Consider the following 26,839-nt stretch of genomic DNA (forward strand, 5'->3'; position numbering starts at 1 on the left):
GCTGGATAAGAGAGCTACAACACGTGCTAGCAGCCAGGCTAAATCAGCAGCACCTACACAGCAGACCAAAGGAAGCCTAGCAGCCTTGGTTTAAGCTTAAGTGCAGCTCCTGAGCCACTCCCCTGAGTGGGAGGTCCCAGGTGAGGCTGCTTTGAGCAATTTGGCCCCATTGGCTCCCCACAGGGCCTTAATGCACCCACCCAAGCACCACGGGGCAGTAGAAGAAAGCCGAGTGAGCGGTGGGGTGAGCCTGTGCCCCATGGCACTGCTCGTGGACCTCTGGGCGTGCAGGGGCTGAGGGCAGCTGGGGAACATTACAGCAACAACAGCTCTCAAGGGCATGTGGAGACGCAGGGCCCTGGAGATCCTTATGCTGCAGGCATTTGGCAGCTGGGACAAGGAGTGCCTGCTGCTTGCACTTCGTTCTGTGCCATACATGCTTGGGGTTGGGGTTGCTAGGTGGCCCCTTGCTGTAATGCAGCCAGCCATGCTTCTCTCCAGCCCTAGGTATAGCAGGCTGTCTTCCTTTCCCAAGGCTCTATGTTCCTTGCACTTGGGTTTGGGCAATGGGACCCCATCCCTGTCAGCTGTCCAAGTCCTCTCCTCCAGCAGGGGCTGGAGTGGGATGCTCCAACAGCCCGCTCCCCTGTGCTGCATTTAGCTAGGGCCCTATTTGTTCAGCCCGCTGTTTCCAATTAGTTTGGCCAACATCTGCCTTGTCCCCGAGGATACAGAGCTTTTTCATGACATCACTCCCAAAAATACACAGCCCCAGCCCCCAGTCTTTCTGCACCCTCTGGGTCTGGAGTTTGTCCTAGCTCTGGTGCCTTCCCATACGCACGTGGTGGGCAGGCACTGGAGCCCTCGCCATCTATCGGGGTGAGGCTGAGCACCCTATCCTGACACTGCTTCCCATAGCTCCAACTGCTCGTGTCTTAAACAAGGGCAGCAAGGCAGGATGCACACCAAAGGGGTGCTTACTGGATCTGACATACAGGCTCTGCTACGATCCACTGGAGAGGACTCCAAGGGGAAACTGAGGGCACATCCTGAGCCCTCCAGCCACAGCGGCTCCTGCTGTTGCGCTCAGTGCCAGCAGCTGCATTCAGGCCATTTGGAGGAGCTGTGGAGGCAAGGGGTCAGGATGCTGACTGCCAGATTCCCTCAGCTGGCTGCAGCCACATCTCAGCTCCCCATGGGCTTTGGTGTGCAGTGGGATGCGATAGGTCAGCTTGATGGTTGGACATGATGATTGTGAAGGTCTTTGACAACCTACACGACTCTAGCAAATTTCCAGAAGTGAACTCTTCTCATGCTCTGCATGAGCCTTCCCCCAGCCAACAGGGGATCCCACACACTGGACCATCGCTCCATTGATGGTCAAAGCATAGCCAACTTCAAGCAGGTTGCTCAGGGCCCATCCAGTCCAGGGCTGAGCATCTCTGGTGTTGGAGAGCTCACAGCTTCTCTGTGACTGTCCCAAACCCTCACTGCCACGGCACAGGGGACACATTTGTCATGCTGCAGGGACTGCCCCAGCACAGGGCTTCTCCTTGCCAAGAGATGCACAAGATGTAATGGCAGGAATCTCCTGCAGACCTGGGTTCCTGACCCCAGGAAGAAAAATCAAGCAGGCAGTGACAGCAGTGCCACCAAAGCCACCGAAAAAAGAGAGGAAGAAAAAAAAAAAAAAAAAAAAAAGCCTTCTTTATTGAGAGCAGCACATATAAACCCAACAAAACCCAACCATTCTTGGCTGCGGTACCCTCCGCTCAAGCAAACAAACTAACCCACTCTAGGCTGCGTTCCAGTAACAGAAATACTATGGTGGGGAGGAGGCAGCGTGCCGGGGAGGGGGGAGGAGGAGGAGAGCGCTGCCCCCAGGAGTCGTACAAAAAAAGGCACGGGGAAGGGATGTGGGGAAAGGTGGTGGAGCGTCTCCTTCATATGCCAGGCACTTCGGGTTCCTGATGGCGGGCCCATGCCCGCAGGCATGCCTAGCACAGACGGACGGACAGATATGCACGTGGCGAGCGGGGAGGGCGAGCCCGGTGCCAGCAGCCCACGGGCTTTTTGGACCCATGGAGGAGAGGGGTGTGTGAGGGGAGTACACTGGCTTGTGCTTTGAGTCCAGCAGCCGCTGGTGCCGTGTGTTGGGGTCAGGCTCAGCGAAGGCTGCGGGAGCGCTGAGGGCAGCCGCAGAGCCCCCGCCTGCCCCGCCGCATCCTTCCCCAGCAAGGTGCTCAGGCTTTGCTGTCAGCCGGGCTGTCCCCGAGGGCGGCTGCGAGCTCGCTGAAGGAGGGTCGGTCCTTGGGGCTGGGCGCCCAGCAGCGCTGCATCAGCTTGGCGAGGCGTGAAGGGCAGCCGTCGGGCTGCGGGAGCTTCGTCTTTCCTGACTGCAGACCTGGCAAAGAAGCAAAATCCAAGGGGATGTTTCCCCTCTACGGGGAGCGAGGAGCATCCACCACGCGGACCCTCAGCCCCGTGCCCATCACACGGCCTGGCTGGCCCCAAGAAAAGGACGGAGGCCAGAACACACGAGGCACACCGCATACCTGCTAGGACCTCATCATCCGCCAGCGGGGCGTACGGCATCTCCCCCTGCGTGAACACCTCCCACATGAGCACCCCGAAGGACCACACGTCTGACTTGGTGGAGAACTCGTCCTCCAGCACGGCTTCGGGCGGCATCCAGCGCAGCGGGATCCAGGCCTGGCGGAAGTGGTAGTACTCGCTGCCGGCAGGAGAGTCGCAGGTGGTGAGTGAGATGGGCACCACGCCGTACCCCCGCCCCCCGCCGGGATCCCGGCTGACCTGTTGTACACATCCTTGCTGAGACTCAGGGCTGAGACCTTGACCTGCCTCTGGGCGCTCACCAGGCAGTTCCTGGCCGCCAAGTCCCGGTGCACGAACCTGCCGTTGGAGAGGTGCTCCATCCCCAGGGCCACCTGCGTGCACAGAGACACCTGGCCCCAGCGAGACGTTGGCACAGGCAGCCCTCCCCAGCAGCCCCAGCGCTGTGGTGCTTTCAGAGCCACACGCTCACCTTGTGCTTGGTGCTGAGGGGCTGCGGCTTCAGGGACTCATCCTTGCTCTTGGAGATTCTCAGGAACTGCTTCAGGTCCCCCTAGGAGACAGACGGAAGCTCAGAGGCAATGCTCTACCAACGCTCATTGGTCCCCATAGTGTCTAGACATGGTGAGCTCACAGGGAGCCTTGTTTCATGGGCCATGGCCCTCCTGGTCCCTGTAGGGCAAGCTAGTATCTCCCTAAGGGCTAAGGTCATGGCAAGCAGGCCCGTGCTTCCAGAAGGTCATCCATGCTCCAAAGGGTCTTCTATCCCACCAGCCCTAGTCTCCCCTGACAACGATCCACATCAGGCTCAGGAGCTGCTGGCAGGACCCTTACCAAGTCCACATACTCCAGGACCATGTAGTGCGGCTCAGCCTCACGGCACAGCCCCAGCAGTCGCACCACGTTGGCATGGTTCAGCTTGCCAAACATCTCTGCCTCGCGCCTGAAGTCCAGCTGCAGCTGCTCATCCCTTGTCTGCAGGCTCTTCACCAGCACCAGCGTTTCGCCCTCGCCATCCTCTGCACCTTTTGCCTTGGCCAGGAAGACTTCACCAAATTCCCCCCTACCTGGAAGTGCAGAGCAGCACAGAGGGATACAGCATGCATTAGGACAGGTAGCCTGGCAGCAGCAGGACCTTCTGTGCCCCAGTGCACTGAGTTTCCTGGCTGGCACACACACTGGAGGTTAGATCAGGAGTTTCTTGTTGAGAAGCAGGACAGGGTGGCCCAGCATACCCAAGGTAGTGATTGTCTGCAGGTTGGAACGAGGGAAGTGCATCTTGTCAGCGGCACTGTGCCGCTTGCTGGCCCCAGAGCTGCTGCCCAGGTTGGTCAAGGCCACCTCCTCCTGGATCTCCGCTGTCGTCTGCCCATTCTGCAGCAAAGTACCACCTGCAAGGGATGTACACATGGCTTCAGCATCCTGCCAGGCTGGCAACATCACACTGGGCACCAGCCCCTTCTGGACACCTCAAGCACCCTAGCCTGCTGCCTAGCCCCACAGAGTGCCCTCCCAGCAGCTGCTCCCTGTGGACTCACGTCTGGTCCCACCTCTGCCAGTCCTGAAATCAGATGCTGAGCAATGGCTTTGGTCCCAGAGCCAACTAGCCCCATCTGGCCTTGTCTGTCCCACACCACGCTGACATCCCCCAGGGGTGGCTACATCACAACTGCCTGTGGATAGAAGTCTGCACAACCGGAGCACATCAGACATGAGGTGGAGTGGGCCCTGCCCACGCTAACATCCAAGAAACCCTTGGGTCCATCTGACCTGACCCTCTGCTCCTGTGATGCTTCCCTCCTTGTATCCTGCAACCCGCCACGCCAGGGCAGCTTGGACTTTCTTTTACCACCTGGATTAAAGCAGCACTAAAGAGTGCTGTCCTTACAATTAATACCAGCAGACTTTATGATTAGGAAGCCCACTAGAAACTTCCCTGGCACAAAGAGAAGCGAGTGAGCAGCAGAAATCTTTACTGCCATAAGAAAGCAGAGAGATCTGTGTTTGTAGCAAAGAGAATGTGGTGTAGAAAGCAAACAGTGCCTTTTTGTGCACGTACTGCTTGGATCAGACGAAGCACTAGGAAGCAAAACTTTTATGAGCTGAATGTAAAGTGCAGAGCACAGCACTGAGCTAAGGTGACACACGTGCAGCATCACTGTGCATTGCTGAGAGCACTCCATCTCAGCTTGCCTAGTGGCAAGCAACAAGAAAACAGCTGGTCGTACCTGGCTTTGCCATGGGCAGGCTGGTGCCATGAAGACTGAGATGTGCTAACTTCAGAGCTGTGGCTACTGACACACTGTCCTCGCCCACAGGCTGGAGCAGTGCTTGCAGAAGGCCACAGCAAAAAAACACCATCTGCCCAATAAATCAAAGCTCCGTACTACTTGCGCTCACCCTGCTTCTATGCTAATTGCCAGCAGCACAGCACTTACAGGCTGTTTGAGCCTCTGCTGTCTGCGGCAGTGACTGATGGTGTCTCAAGACTAGAAGCCCGAAGCCAAGAGGATGATACAAGACCACTGCAACCGTGCCAAGAAAATACCAAAGGCTGCAGAGCAAGGACTCTGCTGCTGAGAGACAGCGCCAGTGGGTGGCAGTGCTTTTGAGCAGACATCCCCATCTTTCACAGAGCTCTGACAAGACAGGTGATAACAAAGGGACCACGAGGGATGAAGTTTCATTTGGGCATCCAGAAGTATTAAAGGGGAAGCAAGCATAAAGCCCTGCTTTGCCCACCTGCCTGCACCATGTGAGCACCTCCTGGAGAAATCAGCGTGTGCCAATGTGGAAATTCAATACTCCCATCAGATTCCAGGGCGGTTAACCTCCCAGATACCCTCCATATTCACCCTAAAAAGCAGCACAGTCAGATGGAGGGACACTGAGGAGGAGCAGAGGATGCACATGCCACATCCATGAGGGATGTGACCTCAAAAGATGACCGACTTGTTAGGAATACATCGATTTACAGAAAATCCATGGAAAGCAAATCTGTGGCCACCTCAAATCCCCAGGAAGGTTCAATCTGTCTGGCACTGGCAAAGCCAGCTGGTATCCAGACAGGGAACTCCTATCAGCAGGTGCAGCTGAGATACTTCAGGTCACCTCGCTAACCGGGGACCACAGCACAAGTGATGTTGGGGGTCATTCCATCGGAAGGAAAACACAAACCACTTCTCCAAGGGAGGCTATGGAAGTGACAGAGAGGAGTGCAGACATCTGTGCAGCTGAGCAAGAGCTACAACTACTGAGGACACAACTCTCTGAGAGTTAACCTAGTTCCACATGAAGGGAATAAGAAAAGGCAAAGGCATAGAAAGAAAAATATAATAAAGACAGATTTAAAAAAAAAGAGAAAAAAACAAAACAAAATAGGAAACAAGAGAAAGGATTCAAACAAATCCTTTCCAAGGAAGAGGATGGTGGCCAGAGTCTGCTGGCACATGGGCTGTCTGCAAGTTGTCCATGTGAAGAGCTCACAGAGAGGACAGCACTAGAGCACAGAACTGCAGAGGAGCATCCTGGCTCTCAGAAGGTTCCACAGCCAGACTTCTCTTCTGGAGGTTTGGTTCCAACTTCAAAGAATCCATACCAGAGGGAAAACAGCTGACAAACGCCTCTGTGATATTTTGCCAGGACCTCACAGCAACTGCCAGAAATCAGGCCGAGGCGGCATGCTGGAGAACTGGTGCAGGAAGAGGTCCAGGGAACTACACAGGAAGCAAACTTGACCACTCCCCATCACTCAGAAGTCCTCCCTGGGATCACTGACATAAGAACAAACATGATGCCCAAGGAAGAACTAAAGCAGCTTTTGGAAGTGAAAATGATGCTGCAGAGGTATCTTGGGTTCAGGTTTACAAAGACCACCTTTTCCTGGCCTATTTCTCACCTGGCAGAAGCTTCCTGCCACCAGCCACAGCCAAAACCAACAGCCTGAGACCCTAAGGGTGAGCAGCAGCCCCTTGTGCCCCAGGAGCTCCCTGCTCACCCTCATCCGCTCCACCTCAGTGCTATGGGGCTGCCAGGGAAGCCCCCACCATCGAGAGTGATGGCCTCACCGTTCAGACACTCCATCTCGGGCTCCTCGCCCTCCGGGTGCTTCTTCAGCCTCTTGGCTTTCCTCCGCTTCTTGCAGTAGAACATCAGCCCCAGCACAATAATAATGTAGGCGACAGCTGCTCCCACCGACAGCCCGATGGTCTGGATCATTTTGTAGGGCGTGTGGCTGCCGAGTCCCTCATCTTCTTCTGCTGCCGGCTTGTCTGTGGGACAGAGAGCACCAAAGCCATCAGGGCACAAAGGCATTTCCCAAACCCTCCTGGAGAATGTGCTGAGGGAAGCAGTGGGGCCCAGGATGGCAGGAGGCCACGTCCCAGCACTGGGCACCTCCCTCACCTACAACATAGAGGAAGGCCTCGCGGTGCTTGATGTTGCAGCTGTTGCCGGCAATACAGGTGTATTTTCCAGAGTCCTCGGTGGTGACATCGTAAATGACCAGGGAGCCATTGGGCATGATCTGAATCCTGCCAACCACACAGAGCCCTTTGCACACATGAGAGGGCACAGGCAGGCTTGGGGCACCTGCAGCCTCGTATCCCTAGGACAGCACTGCCTCATATCCCTGCTGTAACAGTTCTGCATCCCGTGCCATGCAGTGCCCAAGAACAATCAACGAGCTGAAGCTAAGAGAGCCCAGGCCCCCGGATATGGAGACAACTGACTGTGTGCCCTTCTAGCTAGGGACAAGGGCTGAATCCTGTCCCAGTTGGGACAGCTGAATCCTTGGACAGGATGGAATGGAGGCTGTGTACCTGGGCAGAAGCTTGCTGGGATCCAAAATCTTGTCTTTCCCTTTCCACTGGATATGTGGCACGGGGTCCCCCTCTGCCTGGCACTGGAACATGGCTGTGTGCCCCTGGTACACAGTTGTAGGCTCTGGTTCCAGCTTGAAGGTGACATAAACTGGAGGCAGAGAGGCCGACATGGAGGCTGTCAGCTCCTGGGAGGGACACTGAGCACATGCAAGAGGGCAGGGCCAGCACAGCAGCATGGCACGTGCCCTCTAGGGTTGCACTCAACACATTGGCAAACCAGATACTCAAGCAGCATGGGGCAGAGCTTGGGGTCAGGCCAGACATCTCCTCCCTTGGAAGGACATGCCACCTACCCAAGTGCCACCCAGGAGCCCCAACAGAACAGGAACGCTTGCTGAAGAACCCTCACCTGCCACCACCAGCTGCACAGTGGCACGGATCTCACCCTGTGGGTTGTTGGAGGCAATGCACGTGTAGTTTCCTGAGTCGCTCCTGCTCACCTTGTGGAAGGACAAGATGCCAGCTCTGTGGCTGACATGGGATGGCAGGCTACTCCCATCTGCAGGACGGCAAGAAGAGGGATGTAGCAGCCACAGGTGATACACTGTGCCACACAGCAGCTTCCCCCCATCTGAAGTGGGCCAACACAAGTTCAGAAGCCATATGGACATGGTCCTGGGCGAGCAGTTCTAGGTGGCAGTGCTTGAGCAGTTGGAGCAAACAGCCTCCAGAGGTGCCTTCCCATCTCAACCATTCTGAGATGCTCTTGGTATCCATATAAAAGACAGACAGATCCCATCCAAGTCCCCTTCACCTGTTTTAGTCCACTGGATGGTGGGTTTTTCCCGGCCAGTGGCTGAGCAGGACACCGTAACCTCCTTGTTGAACTCCATGCACTGCAGCGGCTGGGGTGGAGGGGTGAACTTTAACTTCTCTGCAAGAGACAGAGGTGCCGTTAGGTGCCCTGGCCACGGGAGGCACCAAAGGCTCTCCTGCAGACAAGAGAGCTCCCTGCATGGAATGGACACCAAGTGCTTGCAGCATACCTAGCACGTGCACCCGTGCGTATCCCTCGATGCTGCCCGCCGGCGTGCTGCTCACACACTTGTACATAGTCCCATCATACACCTCCACGTTGTTGATGCGCAGCGTCCCGTTCTCTGAGATTTCAAAGCGTGAGTCCTGCCCAGAGATGGGGTAGGGAAGCAGAAACGACAGCCATCAGCGCTGGGCTCAGACCCTGTCTGTGGCACTCTGTCAATCCAGGGCTTGGCCACACCAAGTCCTAGACAGGGGCAGTCCTGCGCAGACCCATTTCTCCAACCACCATCCCTTGAGCACAAGGCTGGCTAGGGACAGCCCTCTGAGCCCCCAGCTGCCAGGGGGATGGAGGTAGAGTCCAGAGCAGCACTAGGCATTCTGGACCTGAGCACAGTGAAAAGAAAAGCAGCCATGGGGGCTTGCCCTGTCACCTCACCTCAGAGATGGAGACGCCATTGCGGTACCAGGTGACTGTAGGTTTCAGGGAAGCCTTGCTGAGGCAATGCAGGTATCCTGGTTTGCTCTCCTCCAGCTGGCTGTCCTTGGGCATCTCCACCCACTTGGGTACCGCTAAGCATGGAAGCGAGGGGTCACACAGGTCTACTCACCACCCCTCCATCCAGCCAGTACCAGCTTGGCCAGGATAAGCAGTTTGCAACCAGTCATGAAACATGCAGGAATGCCACATCCCACCCCAGCTCTCTCCGACCACCCCTTCAGCCCCTCCCAATGCTCCCAGCCCTCCTCAGAAAGCTGCCTACTAGCCACGGTGATGCTCAGCTCCTGTTTCTTCTCCCCAGCCTTGTTGGCAGCATGGCACGTATAGGTCCCTGCATCTGCCTCGGTGATGCTGGTGAACACGAGCTGCTCTGCCTCTTGGTACACCCTGCCAGCAGTGGGGACCCGCTCCTGGTTTCTCTCCCACCAGACCTGGGGCGTGGGTACACCCCGTGGGGCAGCACACGACACACGGTGCCCCTGGTTCGCCGTCAACACCTTCGGGGAGAAGGGTGCCATCTCTTCGATCTCTGAGAGGAACAACAGACAGCAGGGCTCAAACAGGGCAGTGTGGCCATCCTGCCAGCATCGCTGTCCCCACAGGAGCCACCAGCCAAGGGAAAATGTGCACAAGCTATATGTACCAGCTTACTGGCCTGTTACTATGTGATCCCACAGCTCAAGAGGGTCAGCGCAGCTATGAGAGACCCACTGCCCACCCTGTCACCAGGACCTCACCTGCCAGCCGCAGAGTCGCCTTCAGCACGAGAGCTTTGCCCTTCTGCCCATGGCCAATGCACTTGTAGACACCGGTGCTGCGGGCCTTCACCTGGGTGATCAGCAGGGAGCCATTGGCAAACACAGTTGTCCTGGGCATGAGGGGAGAAGCAGACCTCAGGAGGCGTTTCTGCAGGACGTGGGGCAGAGCCAAAGCCCCGTGATGTCCCACAGCAACCCACAGAACAAATGGGGAGGTCTTTGTGCCAAACCAAGGGCAGGGGAAGCAGAATGAAGGAGGAAGTGAGATGCATGCTTCATCAAGGAGATGTGCTAAGAGAAGTCTTTTCTTGGAGCAGAGCTGGCTTCCAGAAAGATGCACCCCAAAATGAGCCAGCTCCAAAAGATGGCTCAGCCAGGAAAGGGAAAAAGGGGCACAAGGTGGCGCCCAGGAGCTGCCAGGCCATGGGGCATGTGGCCCCAGGTGGCACCGCTTGCCTGGCACAGTCCCTCTGAGACATCTCTGGCCCAACATCCCCATTACAGGCAACCTGGCTGGGCTGGGAGATGCATGGGGATCACCATGCATGGGCAACCTCTGCAAGGACATCCTAGGCTGCAGGGATCACAGCACACATGGGTGTTTGGGGCCCACAAGCGTTTCTGGCTTTGGGAGTCACCACATGCAGGCAGCTGGAGCTGCAAGACAGCCATCAGCCCAGTGAACTGCCACGTGCATGCTGGAGGCTGGGAGGCATCCCTGAGCCTGGGGAACACCACTTGTGGGTATCTGGTACTGGAATGTGTCCCTGGCTCTGCGAACTGTCTTGAGTGGGTGTCTGGGGCGCTGGCTCCATGAATCACCACACACAAACATTTGTGGCTGGGAGACATCCCCAGTGCTGGGGATCGTCACACACAGGCATCTCAGACTCACAGCCTCACAGATTTCTTCAGGAACAAAGCATTTTGTAAGTCTTTCGCTGATGAAGGCTCCACATAAGGAACAAAGCTATGTCAAACCCAAGTCATCCAAGCTGAGAAACCAACTCTCCAGTGGCCAGCCTCATGTTGAACACTTGCCCTTGGGCATAGCCAGCATTTGGCCTCTCTCCTTTACTTCTGGTGCCCCCTCCCCACTCTTCCCAGCCCTGCCCACATCACTGGGTCCCTGTTACTTGGATCTGTTGGTGATGGGGCTGTCTTCAAAGAGCCACTCCTGCGTGGGAGGGGGCACGGCTGCAAACTGGCAATCAAACATGGCCTCCTCGTTCTTGGTCACGATGAGGTCCTGCGGGACGATCACCGCCTGGGGGAAGCTCTCATCTGCAGCAACAGAGACCACCAGAGGGTAAGAAAAGCAGAGCAGCCCACAACTTAACACTGTGCTTCAGGAAACCCAAAACAGAGCCCCCGGCCCAGGCAGTGGGGACACTGGGGACACGACTCACCGATGATATTCAGTGTGAAGTTGTCCTGGCTGCACACGGAGCCAACGGCGCTGCGGGCACAGCAGTAGTAGAGACCGTTGTCGTCGGGGCTGGCGCTGCGCAGGGTGAGGGTCCGCTCCTTGCTGCTGACAGAATAGGTGCCGCGGCCGTCGGGGAGCGGAGCGCCGTCCCGAAACCACTGCCATGTGGGGCTGCGAGACAGGGGCGAGAGGGTGAGTGGGCGCCGAGCGGCTGCTGGGCTCCCTGGCGAGTGGGTGTGCGGAGGGGACAGCCCAGAGATGGCCCTTTCCCTGGCTCTCCGCTCCCACCGCTGGCCCCGACACACACACGAAGCTATGAGACATGCAGCCAAGTGGACGGGACATGATCGGAAAGCGACGGAGAGTGACCGCAGCACACCAAGCAGCGCAGCGACCAGGCTGTGACAGCCCGTCCTTACTGTGCTCCTCGCTACGCGGCTCCGAGGAAGCCGTTTGCCTTCTCCCCCGGTGCTCGGCCGCAGGCTCAATCCTGCTTTTCGCCTTCCCTAGACTCTACTGCGTCCTCGCAGGAGAGAGGAGGAGAGAGAGACAGAGAGAGGGGAAGAGCGCGCGGCGAAGGCGCGGGGGGGACCTCCGGCCGGGCTCCTTGGGAGGCAACCCTTACCGCGGGTGGCCGTCGATGTGACACCGCAGCACCACCGTGGAGGAGGGCTGGATCTCAGCTGCGCTGGCCGGCTGCTTCAGCACCACGCCGCCCGTCTCGATCCCTGCGCGATCAAAGCAAGCCTCAAGCGGCTGGTTCTTGAGCCCAGCTGGGTGCCAACGCAGGAAAAACCAGGCAGCTTGGTGCAAAGGGACACCACCCCGCAAATGCCTCTCTCTGCCCTGTGTAGCTGTTCCTTAAGGGATGAGATGGGCTCTGAAAGGAACTGCAGCGCTCAGGACACGCTTGGTGCTGTAACATCCCCATTTCATCTATACAAATGGGGAAGGCAGCATCTCTGAGAGACTTGGCGACATCAGAAGATGTAAAGGCCTAGAAGGCACGACGGATGTGTGGGCTGGAGAGGGATCATTTAGGTTGGGAAAGACCCTTAAGATCATCAAGTCCAACCGCCAACCTAACAGTTCCAACGTATGTCTCTAAGTACTCCAGACACACACTTCTTAAACACCTCCAGGGATGGGGGCTCCACCACCTCCCTAGCAGGCTGTTCCAACACCCAGCCACCCTTTTCCTGAAGAAATTCTTCCTGATATCCAATCTAAACCTCCCCTGGTACAACTGAAGACCATTTTCTGGCACCCCAGTTACCTGGCCTATGCTGTGCTTCCTCAGTCCTTGTCCAACTATCACCCCACACACCAGCAGGCACTGCCAGTCCCACACCCTCCCAAGAGAGCACCGTGCCCTTGCCCCAAACTCACACTTGATGTTGAAGGACGCGTTGGCTGTGCGAGCCTCCTCCCCGGTCTGCACGTTCCTCGCCACGCACTGGAAGCTCCCAGCATCCCGATGCCGGTCGACAGCAGCAAACTGGAGGTTGCTGCCTTCCTTGAAGCGCTGCTCCGTGTCCTGGATGGGGAGCCCATTCTGCAGCCACTCAAATTCCACGTAGGCCGGCTCCTCCACCTCGCAGCGGAGGATGGCACTGCGGCCATGCAGGGCGTCCTGTGAGTACGGCTCCTTGGCAAAACGGATGGCTGCCTGAGCCCCCACCGCTGCAGGACAGAGAAAGGAGGGCACACTTAGAGCACGTGGATGCGCAGAGAGCAGTGGGGAAGCACTGCCACTCACACTGGTCTCTAGTTTCTAGCTGAAAGTGCAGCATGAGGAGAAACATCTTCCAAAGCACAATCCCTGTAGAGCTCATCAGTCGTGGCTACTCCCGCACCTACATTCAGAGAGGTTTGGTGCTCTAAGGCTCTCACCTCCCAGCAACTGTGGAGAGGGCTGCTTTGAGCCAAGCACAGGTCCATGGGGTGCCAGCTGTGGCTGCTGTACGTCCAGCCTGCACACGGAGGCATCTCACAGCATCCAGACTAGGGATTCTGCTGCCAAAAAGCTGGATAGCTTCTTTTGGCAGCTCAGGTATTTGTTTGCACCCCTCCTGATCTGCTTCTCTGGGACATGCCCTAAGCCTTAACCATGCAGCAAGATCATCCCAGAGCAGAACACATGAGCTATTTCCAGGCTTTCCTCAAACCCTCTCTCCTTGGGACCACGACTCTATCTCACATACTCAGATATTACCTAGCAAAAAACTGCTCTGGAACAAGGATCACCCCTGGGAATGAACACAGCTGCTGGAGCACAGCGCAGAGCATCTACACTTGCCAGCCGAAATCTAAACTAGAAATTGCAGTGGCTGACCACAGGGCCCGATAGCGGCCACGGGGTGGCTCTGGATGGTTGGAAGCATCTCTTTGCAGGGAGGAAGCAGGCCACTAGCCCCAAGCCCCACCCAGCTGTGAAGCCTGAGCTCATTGAGCAAAAGACACGAGCGAGCAAACCCATGCTGCAGCTTCCTGCGGCGCTGGAAAACCCAAGCATCCTCCCTCCAAACAACAAGCCTCAGTGCCTGGGGGACCTGCAGACAGCGCTCAGTGTGGCTGCTGGGGACAGCACCAGCGTTCCGCTGTCCGGCTGCCGCCTGGCCGCAGCCAGCCATGCAGGCGCTCTGCTCTGGTTACCAGCTGGCCGCAGAGAGGCGAGCAGACAAAGGGCAATTCAGCGCACGCCGATAGCTGCAGGGCTGTGCTCCCAGCACTGTGCTCTGTGAAGAAGGAAGCCAAGCCAGACAGATGTCGAACATCTTTGAAGTGCTCTCTCATGAAGGAGAGGAAGAAAGTGGCCGGAGCGATGCGCTCCCAGCTCTGCACGAGGACAGCTCTGCAGAGGGACAGGGAACGTGGACAAAGCTCGGTATGAGTCCCACAGGGGAAGCACAGATTTGATAAGATGTTAGGAGGCACTGGGATCCAGCTCCCTGGTGAAAAAGGAGGAAGCATTTGTGTCTTCCAACCTCAGAAACAGACGCAACCAGCTCAGGTCAGGTGAGATCCATGCCATGAACAACCTCATCGAGTGCGCCTGCCAAAGCAAGCTGGGATAAGTAAGCATCAAAGCGCAGTAAGAGCCAGAGACCTGTGCTGTGTTCTGACAGTGGCATCCGAAGTGCCATGGAAACACTGGCTGCATAAGCTGGACCCCAACGAGTGAGATTTGGGCTGTAAGGAAACATGGGATGTGGTTTAGCAGCCATCATGGTTATGGGCAACAGTTGGACTAGCTGACCGTGGACGCCTTTTCCAATCTTAATGATTGTATGGGTAGCAGCTGGATATGGAACAGCCATTTGGAAGTAGAAGACAGCAGAAACCCAGAATTGGACGCTCTCAATTCACAGAAGCAGAGCCCAGTGTTTGGAGCGGGGAAGCAGAGCCCTCAGCATCGCTGTGGCACAGCAATGGTCACACAGGCCTGAGCTGCTGGAGTCCTCCAGAGTGGCCCGAGTTGGCAGATGAGAGCTCCTGCAGCACCTGGGTGGGGGCAGAACTGGCTCTGCTCTGTCTGATCAGACGTCTCCACCACGGTGTGCGACTTCACAAGCTAATCCAGGCTGGGCAGCATCGCCACCTGAAAAAATACTCATGCAACACCACTTCTACTATGTGCACAGGAAGCCAGCTCAGTAAACCCAAGCCAGAGCAGAGCCCTTCCCTCGTAGTGTGGCTGGGCCCAGCCAAGCAGCTCTTCTAAATGCGCGTGCTGGCAAGCACCAGTGAGCTGCATGTGCACGTGACACAAACCATCCCCGGCTGGGGGAAGAAACCCTCAACACATGTTTCTGGCCTAAAATCATTTTAGCTGTGGCTGCACAGAGCTCTTCAGGAAAGCTTCAGCCCAGTTGGATAAATGTGGTTTTAAACTCAGCACGCTTGCAAACACCCAGCGCAGTTTCACCCAAGGTGTATTAAATGGAACCATGGAAGCTTCCAGGTGAGGCAGCTGACGGAGGTTGAGTGAATGGTTGCAGGAAAGCAGCACTGGTACCTGTGGGTCCCCTGGTGGCATTGCCAGACCCCAAAAAAGGGGAGGGACAGGCACCAGTGGGAAGAGGAGAGTAGGCTCCGCCACATGCCAGCTCCGAGTGCATCCTCACAGCAAGGATCCAGATCCAGGAACACAGCGCCCTTCATGCACTGAGATACTGCCCTGCTCAAAATTAGCTTCATCGCTTTAAGGTTGCAAATGGCAAATTCCCAGGAAAACACCCTCACACAAACACTTGCATTTCTGGCTTGAATTGCCACCAAGAGGATCTCAATGCACCTTTTGGGCTTGGGATGTCCCCAAGACTTGGCCCCTACACCTTCCTCCCAAACTCCTCCAAGCCCATCTGGCTGCTGCAGCTCTGCACGAACCCAGGCGGCCAGGCAGCACAATCCCTGCTCCGCCTGGCGGGCTGCATCTTGAAGCAATCCGAAAAGATCATTGTCTCCCTGACTAACGACATCGCTGGGGAATGCAGCCTCACCACAAAGCTCTCAGCTGCTGCACAGCCCTGATCCCTGCCGTGCCTGCAGCTCACCTACAGCCACGCTGGGAAGCAGAGCTGGGAGCGGGCAGCAGTGCTGCATGTCGCTTTGGGACATCCATGCCTCTCCCCACCAGGGGCCACCCATATCGTGGCATCAGTGAGCTGGGCAAGCTCTGGGCTGAGGACACAAGGCAATAAAGAAAGGACTCATATCATTCTTTTAGACCCCCAAAAGCCTAGGTTAGCTGGCTCTTGAGACACCACGGCTGACGTAAGGATGTGAGTAATCCCAAAGCTGCTGGCCACCAAACATGCTAAAGGCATGAGAATAGGAATTAGGAGAAGGTTTTAAGGTTTCCTGGTTTGGAAAGGTCTGTGGGGATTCTGCAGCTTGCAGCTAGGCCACAGCAGTGCTATCCTGCAGCCTTGCCTCCCAGAGCGATTCCGCAAAGTTCATCCTGCCTTTGCCCTGCCACATGTGCAAGCCAGCTCCTTGAACGCTGGGTATGTGGATGAGAGGAACTACGATGCATCTGCAGCACTCAGGGCAGCAAAACACAGAGCATACACACTGCACGCATCCTCCCCAGAAGGGAACTATCTTCTCCCATCAGCAGGAAGCTCCACATCTGCTCAGCTGAAGAGGACAAAAAAAGAAAACCAACACCAAAGGTACCAGGATGCAATGCAAAGAGCTGGGTGCAAAACCAGCCAGCTCCTCCAGGGAGTTGTGGCACAGGGCACGGCTGCCTGGCAGAGAGGACCTCAAACACTGCAGAAGGACCTGGGCACCCTGCAGTGACCACTTTTCTGCAGAGGGGAGGTACTTCTGGGCACGTCTTTTTTGTAGTGCGGCACTCAGACCGCTGGCAGTGCTGGCGGTGAGGCTGTGCAGCACACAGCAGAGGGGACCGCCACTCCCCTCACCTGCTGGCAGAGTGGGGCCTGGTGCCTCCAGCTGCCCCCTCTGGCTCCAGGGCACACAGGTGGCACAGCCATCAAGGCAGCACCCCCCAGAGGCAGCCTTCATAGGAAAAGAGCATCCAACCTCAGCAGAAAGCACCAAGCGGCTCGCTCTCGAGTCCCATGCCCCAGGGAGCTCAATGTGGGACGGGCATGGGCAGCCCCAATCTCAGGATCAAATCATCTCCATCGAGACATGGAAAACCACCCTTTTCTCTCTCTCCCCCCCATGGAGGTCCATCACTCCAAACAGCCAGCAGCCATTCTTTCCTGCCAGCAGCGCCTTGCCACCAGGCAAGAACGGCACGCCAGCATCTGCTCTTTGTCCTGGCAAGGCTCTCAGTGTGTGCAGGGCCCCGTACAGACCTCCCATTCACGGCTCGAGCAAGCCATGTGTTTCCTGGCACAGTTCATTACAAACACGCTCCTGTAAATGCAGATTTTTGGCACGGAACGACACACGGGTCAGCTTTTCATCCCCTCCTGGTCTCAACCACGGAGCCAGCACACTCACTTGCACGAGCAAGGCAAGAAAAAAGTCATTACAGCTGAGTAACACAAGCAACTCCACTGCCTGGTGGGTTGGTCCCTACAGCCACGTAAAGCAGCCGCTCAGAGCGCGCCTGCTCCGTGCACAGTCTATTCCACTGCTTAGCAGATACTGCAGAAACAGCAGCCAAGCCAAACACCCAGAGAGATTTGCATCTCCAAATGATTTCCAGCCAGCACGTTCCTCTCTGCAAGAGGCTCCAGTTGAGAAAGCCTCTCAAATGGGTCGAGTTGCAATAAACCCCTCTCCCCCGCCAGGCCAGATGGAAATGGTTTGATGCAGGCAAGGAGCTCCGAGCATGGCGAGTCTGGTCTGAGCAAGCTCGACATCTGGAATGCCTTTGGGCACCCATCATGTTAGCCTTTTAAAACCACAATGTGTCCCACTCTAGTTAAAGTAAAAAGAAAAACTTGCCTCGTGCCTGGGAAAAAGATTATCCCTATGTGAGTCACCAGCACAGCTGGACGGGTCCAACCCCATGTTTCCAAGAGATGCTGTGCTAGAGTGGCTCTGGCTTCCAGCACCAGGAGCTCCAAGGGCAGGCCAAGATAACGAGGGACGCAGGAAAACACTCTCTCTTTGTCCCTTTGGCCATGCCACACACCTGGGAACCAAAAGGGACCAGAAATTGTTTCCAAGAGTCCTGTCGCAAAGCACCCAAGATATGCAGCCTTCCAAGTGGGATTTACTGATCCAGAGATAAAGCAACCCAAGTTCAAAGTACACACAGAGGCATCCCAATCCTGTAACAGCTGGAAGCATCTGCTCATCTCACAGTACATCCCACAGTTTGGCTTGGGTCCCAGATGAAAACTGCAGAGCTGGATCACTCCTTCCTCACCTCCATCCCTGTGTGACAATGCAAGACTGCATTTGCACCAGACCCGGGCCACCACAGAACATCACGGCCCACAGCAGGAGCCCTGCAATGCACAGCAGATGCAGGCCCTTGTTTGGGAGCATCTTGGCTCCCTGCAGAACATCGAGCCTCAGCTGCTCTGTGGTGGGGACCACAGCACCTCTCCCCATCAACCTCCGCACACAGGGCAACCACCGAGAATTCCACTCAACCCTTCAAATCAAGCTTGAGAATTAAGAAAAAAAAGAAGCAGAAAAAAAACCTATAAACATGTAGTGCAATTCCCATTAGCCTCCCCAGCACTGTTCAGACAGACTGGGAGCTGCGGGGATTCTCTTCCCCATGGCTAGCAACTCTCCCTGCCTTTCCAGGGCCCGTCCTCAGGAATGGCACAGCCAAATTTCTGAGCAGTTATTGCACGAAAGCAGAACAAAGCCACCGGGGGGTCGAGGGCTGTAAATCAGTCATGGAGTGAACATGGAGGCAGTGCTCACAGCACTGTGCTGGGGGCAGCTGGCCGTGGGAAGGGGAACAGTCCACCCCACGCAGTTCAGAAGCAGGAACAGGAGCTGCTCAAACATCCACTGTGGGAGAACATCCCAGTACCAACCCAGAGAAAGGCTCTGCACGAGGACCAGCTTACCTGCGTGGCCTCCAGGCAGCAGGATAAAAGCAGAGCCACCCAAAACAACACGGCTGAGGACAGGGTGGTGGTGGGGAGCGAGGTCCAGAACAGCACCAGGATCACCGCTCTGAACCCATGGAGTGATGAGGCCTTTCTGGAAGGTTCCTCCTCACTCTCAGAAAGAGCAGGGCTGCTCCCAGTCTGGTCGGACAGCCCGCATGCTAGACATGTGGTCTCCAAGGCCATGGGATTCGTTAGCAGTCTTGGTTTGATGGCGGATGCCCAGCACCTTGCTCCTGCAGTGGGGATGCTAGACCGAGCCAGGGAATCCCAGCAGCTACGGCGGCTCCCACAGCTGGCTTGGGCTGCTGAACCAGCGCAGTTGGCCTCGGTCAGAACAACTCCCCAGCCGTCTGGAAGGCAGGCTGACACTGCTCTGCACCATGCCCTGCACGCAGGGCTGTGCCCATCCTCCTGGCAGCTGTCACAAGAGGATGCCTAGGCATCCCTGGTGGGAGCAGCTCCAGGGAAAGGATGCAGTGCACAGGGCTGTGTGGTGGCCCACAGCCACTCAAGCCAAGCTAGCCTCGCACCACGAGGCACAGATCTCCGAGCCCACTGCCCCTGCAGTGCAGAGGATCACCGCAGAGAAGTACATCAGGTGCTGCCCGACCTTCAAGCTGAAGCCAGAGCCAATACCACCAAGCCCTTGAGACAGAGCAGCAAGCAAGATGAGAAGGCCGCAAGCCTGGCGGTTGGAGCTGGAAATCCTGCTGGCTCAATTAAACCCTCCTTAACGGCCCATCAGCCAAAGGCTCCCGCGCAGACCTCGTGTCGGCTGGGCTGCCAAGCCCCAGTGAGGAGCACGCATGCTTTGAGGGTGACTCAGCACCAGCGCTGAGCTCACTGCACCCACTGGTGCTGCCAACTGACTCTCCCAGGCGCTCTCGGAGCCCTCCAGCAATTCCCTGGCCTCCTCAGGAACGCTGATTTATGGCTGACGCGTGCTACCAGCAGCACGCAGCAGGTTGGAGACACATCTGGTCTGGGTGGGTTGAACAGAAGCCAGCAGAATGCCCAGGTGGCCAAGAAGCCTGCATCAGAAATAGCATGGCTAATAAGACTAGAAGGTGAGCGTCCCTCTGCATTGGCTGCACCTCAAGTGCTGTGCTCAGTGCTGGGCCGTCACTGCAAGAAAGACATCGAGGGCTGCAGCGTGTCCAGAGAAGGGCAGCAGAGCTGTGAGGGGTCTGGAGCACAAGTGTGATGGGGAACGGCTGAGGGAACCGGGGATGGTCAGTCTGGAAAAGGACAACAGGAGTCACTGCTCTACAAATGCCTGAAAGGAGGCTGCAGCAAGGAGAATGTCAGACTCCTGCCCCAAGTGTTGAGAAGAAATGGTCTCAAATTGTGCCAGGGGAGGCTTAAGTTGGGCATCATTAAGAATTTCTTCATGGAAAGGGTGGTCAAGCACTGGAACAGGCTTCCCAGGGAAGCAGCAAGTCCCCCTCCCTAGAGTTGTTTAAGACATGTGCGGACGTGGCACTAAGGGACATGGTTAAGCAATGGGATGCAGTAGGTCTGATGGACAGCTGGACTTGGTCATCTTGAAGGTCTTACCCAAGCCAGATGATTCTGTGATTCCACGATCCTATGAAGGCAAGGCTTTCTGGCTGACACAGCAAGGCTGTTTTGTTTCTCTCCCATTAAAGGAAACACAGCAGACAGATGTCAAGTAAAGTCAGGATGAGCCATGTGCTCCCTGCACTGTGGCCTTGAAGTACAACAAAATGCTTCCCCAAAATTAAGTGAGGACCCTCGAGAATGCAAAAGTCATTACCATGCAAAACCCTTTTGGTTGTGCAGGAGAGCTCAGGTGACAATGAAGGGCCAGGAAAGTCCTGCCAGCACCAGAGATGGTTCAGGGCACAAGGAGAGACCCTGCAGCAACCAAATTGCATTGCGTCATCTTCATTTGCTCAGCACAGAGCAGAGGAGTGGAGGCCTGATGGCAGCTGCAGCTCCCCCAGGGAGCAGAGAGCAGCGCTGAGCTCTGCTGTCTGTACAGCGACAGGGCTGAGGGAACGGCATGGAGCTGCGTCAGGGCAGGGCAGGTGGGGGTGAGGGAAAAGCTGTGCCCCAGAGGGCGGTGGGCACGGCACAGGCTGCCCAGGGCAGTGGGCACGGCCACGATGCCGGAGCTCAGGGAGCGCTGGGACACCACTGACCCTGGGGCTGGGGTGCTGTGTGGGGCCGGGGGTTGGGCTCGGTGATCCTTGGGGGTCCCTTCCAGCTCGGGATGTTCTGTGATTTTATGAAAGCTCTTTGTCAGATCTCGGTATTTGCTGTTGATTGTCATGACTGCTGATTTATTCATTCACTGCTGGTGGCCTCTGCCTGAAGCTCTCCTGTTCCTGTTAAGTCACACACCTCATCTAATCTCTCATACGAAAGTTTGCAAAATGAGTTGGGTCCATTCCAACTCCAGATACTCCACAATTCTATGACCACTCAAGAACTTGTCTCATGATAATCAGGACCAGAACCATCTAGGCCTGAAAAGATCTTCAAGATTTCCAAGCCCAACCACGACACATGACCTGCCAGGTCACACTAGCATCATGGTAGCTCTCACTGCTGTATCTTCACACCCTCTCACTCTGGCTCCTGTATCCCAAATCCAGCCAAGAAGGACTTTACAACAGTGCTGTGTGTGGAGGGAGCCCCTGGCCAGGGCTTCATGCTTTCCTCCCTTCCTCATCTTTTCCAGCAGATGATGGGAAACACCAGACTAAGCTCTACAGAGCTGCCTGGTGCTCCCCTTCAGCAAACAGGAGCCCCAGCCAGCCCAGAGAACAGAAGCTCAAGCTGCAGAGATGAGAGAGGGATGTGGGGGGAGGAGGAGGAGGAGGCCAGGACAAGGGAAACATCACAAGGAGGGGAAGCGCACAGCCAGGAAGGCTGGCTATTCCATCACCATGCAGGCGCAGAACAGCAGCTGCTGCTGTTGGCCATGGTGCCAGGCTGGCAGCTCACTGTCCAAACCTACACCCTTGCCAATGAGACCTCCCAGGCCTGCCTGCTGGAGAACGACTACATTTGGCACCAAAGCTACTCGGGTGAGCTGCTGTACTTCAGTGCACGATGCCACCTATCACACCACAGGGAGGAAAACTGCCCAGACTTGCACTGGCCCTCGGATGCACTCTGTGAGGACGCCTTGCTGAACTTGCTTTCTGGAGCAGGACAGGCAGAGGGGTTCCTTACCTGGCAGACCCCAAGGTAGACATGGCTCAACTTAGGCTGCATAAGCACCCCAGGAGCAAAAGAGCAAGGGGACAGCAGCTGAGGGGCTCACCAGGAGGAGGTGCAGACAAGAACTTGCACTGATACCAGCACAAGGAAACACCTTGGCACCCCCCTCCATTCTGCCACCCCTGTAGGTGAACGGCATATACTGAGGCTCTGAGCCCACCCAGAGCCATCCCTCCAGCCTCAAAAGGAGAGTGTGGAGGGATGGAGTCAAAACCAGGCTGGAGCCCAGGCTGTACCATGGGTCCACCTTGAGGTGAGCCAGCCTCTGAAGCATCCTGCTTCTCCACTTGGTTTCATGCAGGTTTGACCTGTTTGCTCCTCTTCCCTTCAAAGGCGAGAAAAGCTCCTGGGAAAGGCACTCCCGACGACACACCAGCTCTTCCCAGCAGCCAAAACATGCCCCGTGCTCCCAGCAGCACAGGAGACAAACGGAGCTGCCAAAAGGCCACCGGGGAGAGACCTGAAAGGGGCTCGCTCCACCGGCTGCGGCGGTGCCTCTCCTGTTCCTACAGGCTCACAAGCACTGTAGGGACACTAATCAACACAGACTGCCACGCACTGCCTGCTCATTCCCATTCTTTGTCACTCTGCCTGCCTCCTGGGCATGAAGCATCACCCACACCTCCCCATACCTGCCTCTCACCACACCCCGCAGGACTGCAGGCTTCATCTCGCTCCTTCTCTTTCCCCATTGGCAGAGGGAACAGAAAGGAACAGATCCGTGTTTATTTTCATCAGGGCCAATTATGAACCTATATTAAAAGCCACAGAAATAGGTAAGTAGACAGAGAAGCTAGTATTTCCTGTGCTCATATAATATTAATTAAAAGGCAGTTTCTCTATGAAATACTGCTACATTACCTCTGCTAAAAATGGAGAAAAGTCACCGTGTGGGAAGAAGATGTAAGCAGAGCACTTTCTGGAGTGCTCACAAATCAATAACTATGCAGAATGTTTGCTGCAGATACACCCAATGCAAAGTGCCGAATTACAGAAAGGCCCAGAACTTCTATCCTAAAGGTCTCTGTGATTTCCAGCAATCACCTAGCAATCTCAACAGCCCAGCTCTGATATCTCATTCCCCACCAGTGGTGGCTTGGCTCCCAGAAAACACAAGAGATGCTATGAGTGGATGTGGACACCACGGCTCAGAGCCGGGCAACAGCAGAGCCCTCAGTAGTTAACCCAGTGGAGAGGTTACATCTGTCATCTCCACAGCTAGCCTTTCACTTGGAACTTGGCTAAACATCCGCTTGAACCTGGCCGGAGGACACAGAGCCCTCTAAATGCCTGGAAGACACCCAGCCAACGTGGGGCGTCAGGACAAGGCTCATCCTGGGCACTGGCATTTCTCGGAGCACTCACCACCTCAGGATGCTCCCAGGCTTTCAGTGCTCACGACAGGCAGCAAGGCGGGAGAAGAACCAAGGAAAACAATGCGCAACACGCAGGAAGCTCTGTTTTCTTTGGTCTGCAATGATCTGCACGAATCTTCAGCTGCTGGAGACGACTATCCACACTGGCCGCTCTCCAGGGCAGCTGCAGCCTCTCCTCAGCAGCACGAACTTCTCTCTGCTCCCAGGGATGGTGTGGGAGAGCTGCACGCGCAGCCCTGCACGGAGCCCTACCAGCCAGCTGGTTGTCCTTCTTGTTCCTGCTGGGAAAGGCAAGGAACACCACCTCTCCTCCCACTGACACGGGCACTGCTGGTGGCTGCCACAGAGCAGGCAACGGACCTCCCTGGGGCTGCAGGGACACACACCAAAGCACGCCGCACGGAGAGCAACAAAGGCACTTGCACGCCACAGCATGTCCTGCCTTTAACCATTTGGAAAGTCGCTGTATGTTTTGGAATCAAAGGCTTTCTTTGTGCTCTTGAAGAAGCCAACAAGCCATCCTAATGAGGAAAGTGTTTATCTGAGGTCTTAAGCAACACTGTGCCTATTTCGTGCCAGCACGGTGTTTGACAGAGAGGACAGCCCAGCCTGAGCTGCCCACTGGCACACTGGCCTTGCCCTCTGCAGCCAGGAGGAGGCTTGGGCTCTCCAAGGCGCCGATCACACCTTAGGTGCTGGGTACAGAGCTGGAGGGACTGCCGTGACACTGGCACCATACAGGCTGGCCTGAACTGCACCCAGCAGCATTCCTGGCCTCTAGGATGGAAGATGAAAGGAGGTCGCTTAAATCCCAACTGTACGACACTGTGGTGTCATAGAATCATTACAGTTGAAAAAGATCTCTAAGGTCATCTATTCTGATTGCCAACACATCACCACCGTGCCCACTAAACCACGTCCCTCGTCTTGAAGGAGCTCCCAGTCCCATCACCAGCCCCAGGAGTGCTGCTGCTTTTCCCAGCCCACACCATCTTGCTCACCAGAGCTGGAGGGTTCACACAGCCAAAAGCTGCTGTGCCACCTGGTCTCCCAGACAGGAGTCTGCCCATACCAGTTTCCCTGCAGGACACAAAGGCTGCCATAACCTGTCCTGGCCTCACGAAAGTCTCCACCACCTGACATCATGGGTTCAATGAAAGCACTCAGAGGCCCAGCAGAGCACACCCCAGCCCACAAGCACCCAAAACTCAGCAGAAGCCTGCTCTGTTCAACCAGGGCTTTGCTTGACACGAAGGGAGGCCAGTGGTAGTCCACCACCTCGGCTCTTGAAAGCTGCAAGCTGCTCTGAGTTCCCATTCCCTCTCTGCTGCTGGGACAGCACGCATCGGTCACCTCTCATAGGACAGGAGAGCTGTCTCTTCCACGTGTAGGCAAGGATTGTGTCTCCAAGAAATGGCAAGGCTTACACTGAGACTAGAAGCACTGCACGGCTCAGCCTTTTAAGCTCAGGAAAAACATTTTTGTATCAAATAATAAAATAAAAAATTAAAAAAATGCTGGCACTCGGAGTGAGGAACAGAGCCGGAGCAGAAGTGAATGAAAAGCACATGCGCTGCAGACCTGGCTGCCAACGCAAATTGATGCTTTGAAACAAAGAGCACTTGTGTTTGGCTTGTGGATCTTCCACGGCTCCTCGGCAGGGGATGCACAGATGGGAAGGAAGCACAGGTAGAGACACGGCGATGGCACTTGCTGCCGAACGCTTCCCCAAACAAAGGCACGGCCCAAAATGGAGTCCCTGCTGTGACCCGTGGGGCAGCAATGGCTCATCCCCATCCCGTGCTGAAGGGGAGCGTGGGACAAACCTCTGGACAGCACAATCCGAATCACAAAATCACTAAGGTTAGAAAAGACCACTAAGATCATCGCGTCCACCCACGGGCAGCGCCCCGACCCACACACACCGCACTGCTGCGGGCTCACCGGGGACACCTCCAGACGTCGACAGCAGCCCCACGGAGCGCCTGCCGCCCCGCAGCAGCCTCACCTGCCACCCACCGGCTCTCCCACGGAGCCCCGATCCTCGCAGCCCGGCTGCAGGACCGCTCCCCGGGCACGCCGGGGCACGAGGCGCGCCGCGCTGCAGCCCCACGGCACCAGATAACATCTGCTTCCTGAGCGGGAGCACGGAATTACCGAGCGGCAATCGGACGGCCCCCAAACATCCCGCGGGCACGGAACGGGACGTGGCAGCGGACCACCCCGGTGCCCCCAAACCAACTCACTGCCGACCGCTTTCGCAGCCCCCGATCGCAACTCCCCGCAGACGGGAGATGCTCCCCGTTCCCCGAGGTCCCGACCCGAGGAGGGGAGCGTTTCCCTGCGCTCACAAAGGGCACGTTTGTACCCGCGCCCGCTGCTAAATGCGCGGTTGTTCCGAGCCGCCGGACCTGGAGGGCTGTGGAAACACCCGCTGCTCCGCGGAATAGTTCGCATTCCAGCTCTGAGGGCTGCGCTTGGAAACGCTCAGAGAGGAAGGAGTGTTTATTCACCGAGAGAGGTGTGGGTCCGGCTATTGACTTAGGCCCACGTGTAATTGCCGGAGGACGGCTTTGATCTCCGCGGCTTGACCAGCAGATGAATGGCAAGGAAGGAAAGAAAAATACCAGTGTCAGGTTCCCCCGGCAGATACCCGCAGCCGGGCCTCACCGCCCTCGCGTCTTTGTGAAGCGCCCGGCCGCCCGCTGCCTCTCCCCTCTCCCTTCCTCCGCTCGGTGGCCGCGGGGGACCGAGATCCGGGCCGTGCGCCCAGCGCCAAGGGGACAGACGGGGACACGCGGGGACCGGCACAGCGCGGCAGCCGCAGCATCCCCACGGCGGCGGGAGCGCCGGGAGGCAGATGGCAGCCCGGGCTCAGCGAGCAGAGCCGCTCAAGCGCCTTAACGCCGGATCTCATCCGCTCGCTCCTCTTCTCGGAGGTTCTCTCCTTTAGGAGCTGGAGGCCCCGGCAGAAGGACATCTCCCGTTCGGGATTTTCTGCCTCTCCAGAAGCGTCGACTCAGCGAATAGCTGCTCCGACCGCAGAGCCGTGCGGAGCCGCGCACACCCTGCGGGCCGCGGTGCCACTCGCTGCGGGCAGAGCGCGGCCCGGCAACAAGCGAGGCGCCCCCGGACGCGGCGCTGCCCACCGCCCACCCCCCAGCGCGGGGCTCCCAGGGCGGGGCGCGCAGCCCCCGCAGCGCCGCGCGGAGCCGAATCCCGGGCTGTCGGAGCGCCGCGCCCGTACTCACCGAGCAGCAGCAGCGCCCGCACCGCCGCCATCCTCGCCCCGCGCCGCTCACAGCGCACCCCGCGCCCGGGCCATGCCGCCACCGCCGCCCCGCCCGCCGCCGCCGCCGGGAGGGGCTTCCGGGGGAGGGCCGGCAGGCGGAAACCGGGCGGGGCCGGGGAGGGTGGGGAGCGCCGCCCTCCGTTGGGTTTGCAGGAGCGGCTGCCCCCGGCCCGCGTGTGCCCCGTGCCCGCGAGACCGCCGAGTCCCGGCCGCCGCCGCGGAGAAACCGC

At 57.1% G+C, this 26,839-nt stretch overlaps 1 protein-coding gene across 1 annotated transcript; it reads right to left on the reverse strand.

Moving 5' to 3' along the window:
* Positions 1-1,680: 1,680 nt before the first annotated feature.
* On the reverse strand, positions 1,681-26,657 carry PTK7 (protein tyrosine kinase 7 (inactive)). Its single transcript, XM_052680245.1, has 20 exons — positions 26,569-26,657; positions 12,514-12,807; positions 11,750-11,852; positions 11,105-11,295; positions 10,832-10,979; positions 9,675-9,805; positions 9,200-9,466; positions 8,875-9,008; positions 8,444-8,579; positions 8,212-8,331; positions 7,807-7,956; positions 7,395-7,545; positions 6,979-7,106; positions 6,642-6,845; positions 3,810-3,965; positions 3,409-3,641; positions 3,047-3,127; positions 2,815-2,966; positions 2,556-2,734; positions 1,681-2,404 (listed from the first exon to the last, which is right to left on the reverse strand). The coding sequence occupies exons 1-20, from the start codon at positions 26,597-26,599 to the stop codon at positions 2,244-2,246; spliced, it is 3,150 nt and encodes a 1,049-aa protein (XP_052536205.1). The 5' UTR covers positions 26,600-26,657; the 3' UTR covers positions 1,681-2,243.
* Positions 26,658-26,839: the final 182 nt, after the last annotated feature.

This window comes from Tympanuchus pallidicinctus, unplaced genomic scaffold (assembly GCF_026119805.1).
Source record: "Tympanuchus pallidicinctus isolate F22 unplaced genomic scaffold, pur_lepc_1.0 scaffold1, whole genome shotgun sequence".
In the NCBI taxonomy this organism is placed as follows: domain Eukaryota; kingdom Metazoa; phylum Chordata; class Aves; order Galliformes; family Phasianidae; genus Tympanuchus; species Tympanuchus pallidicinctus.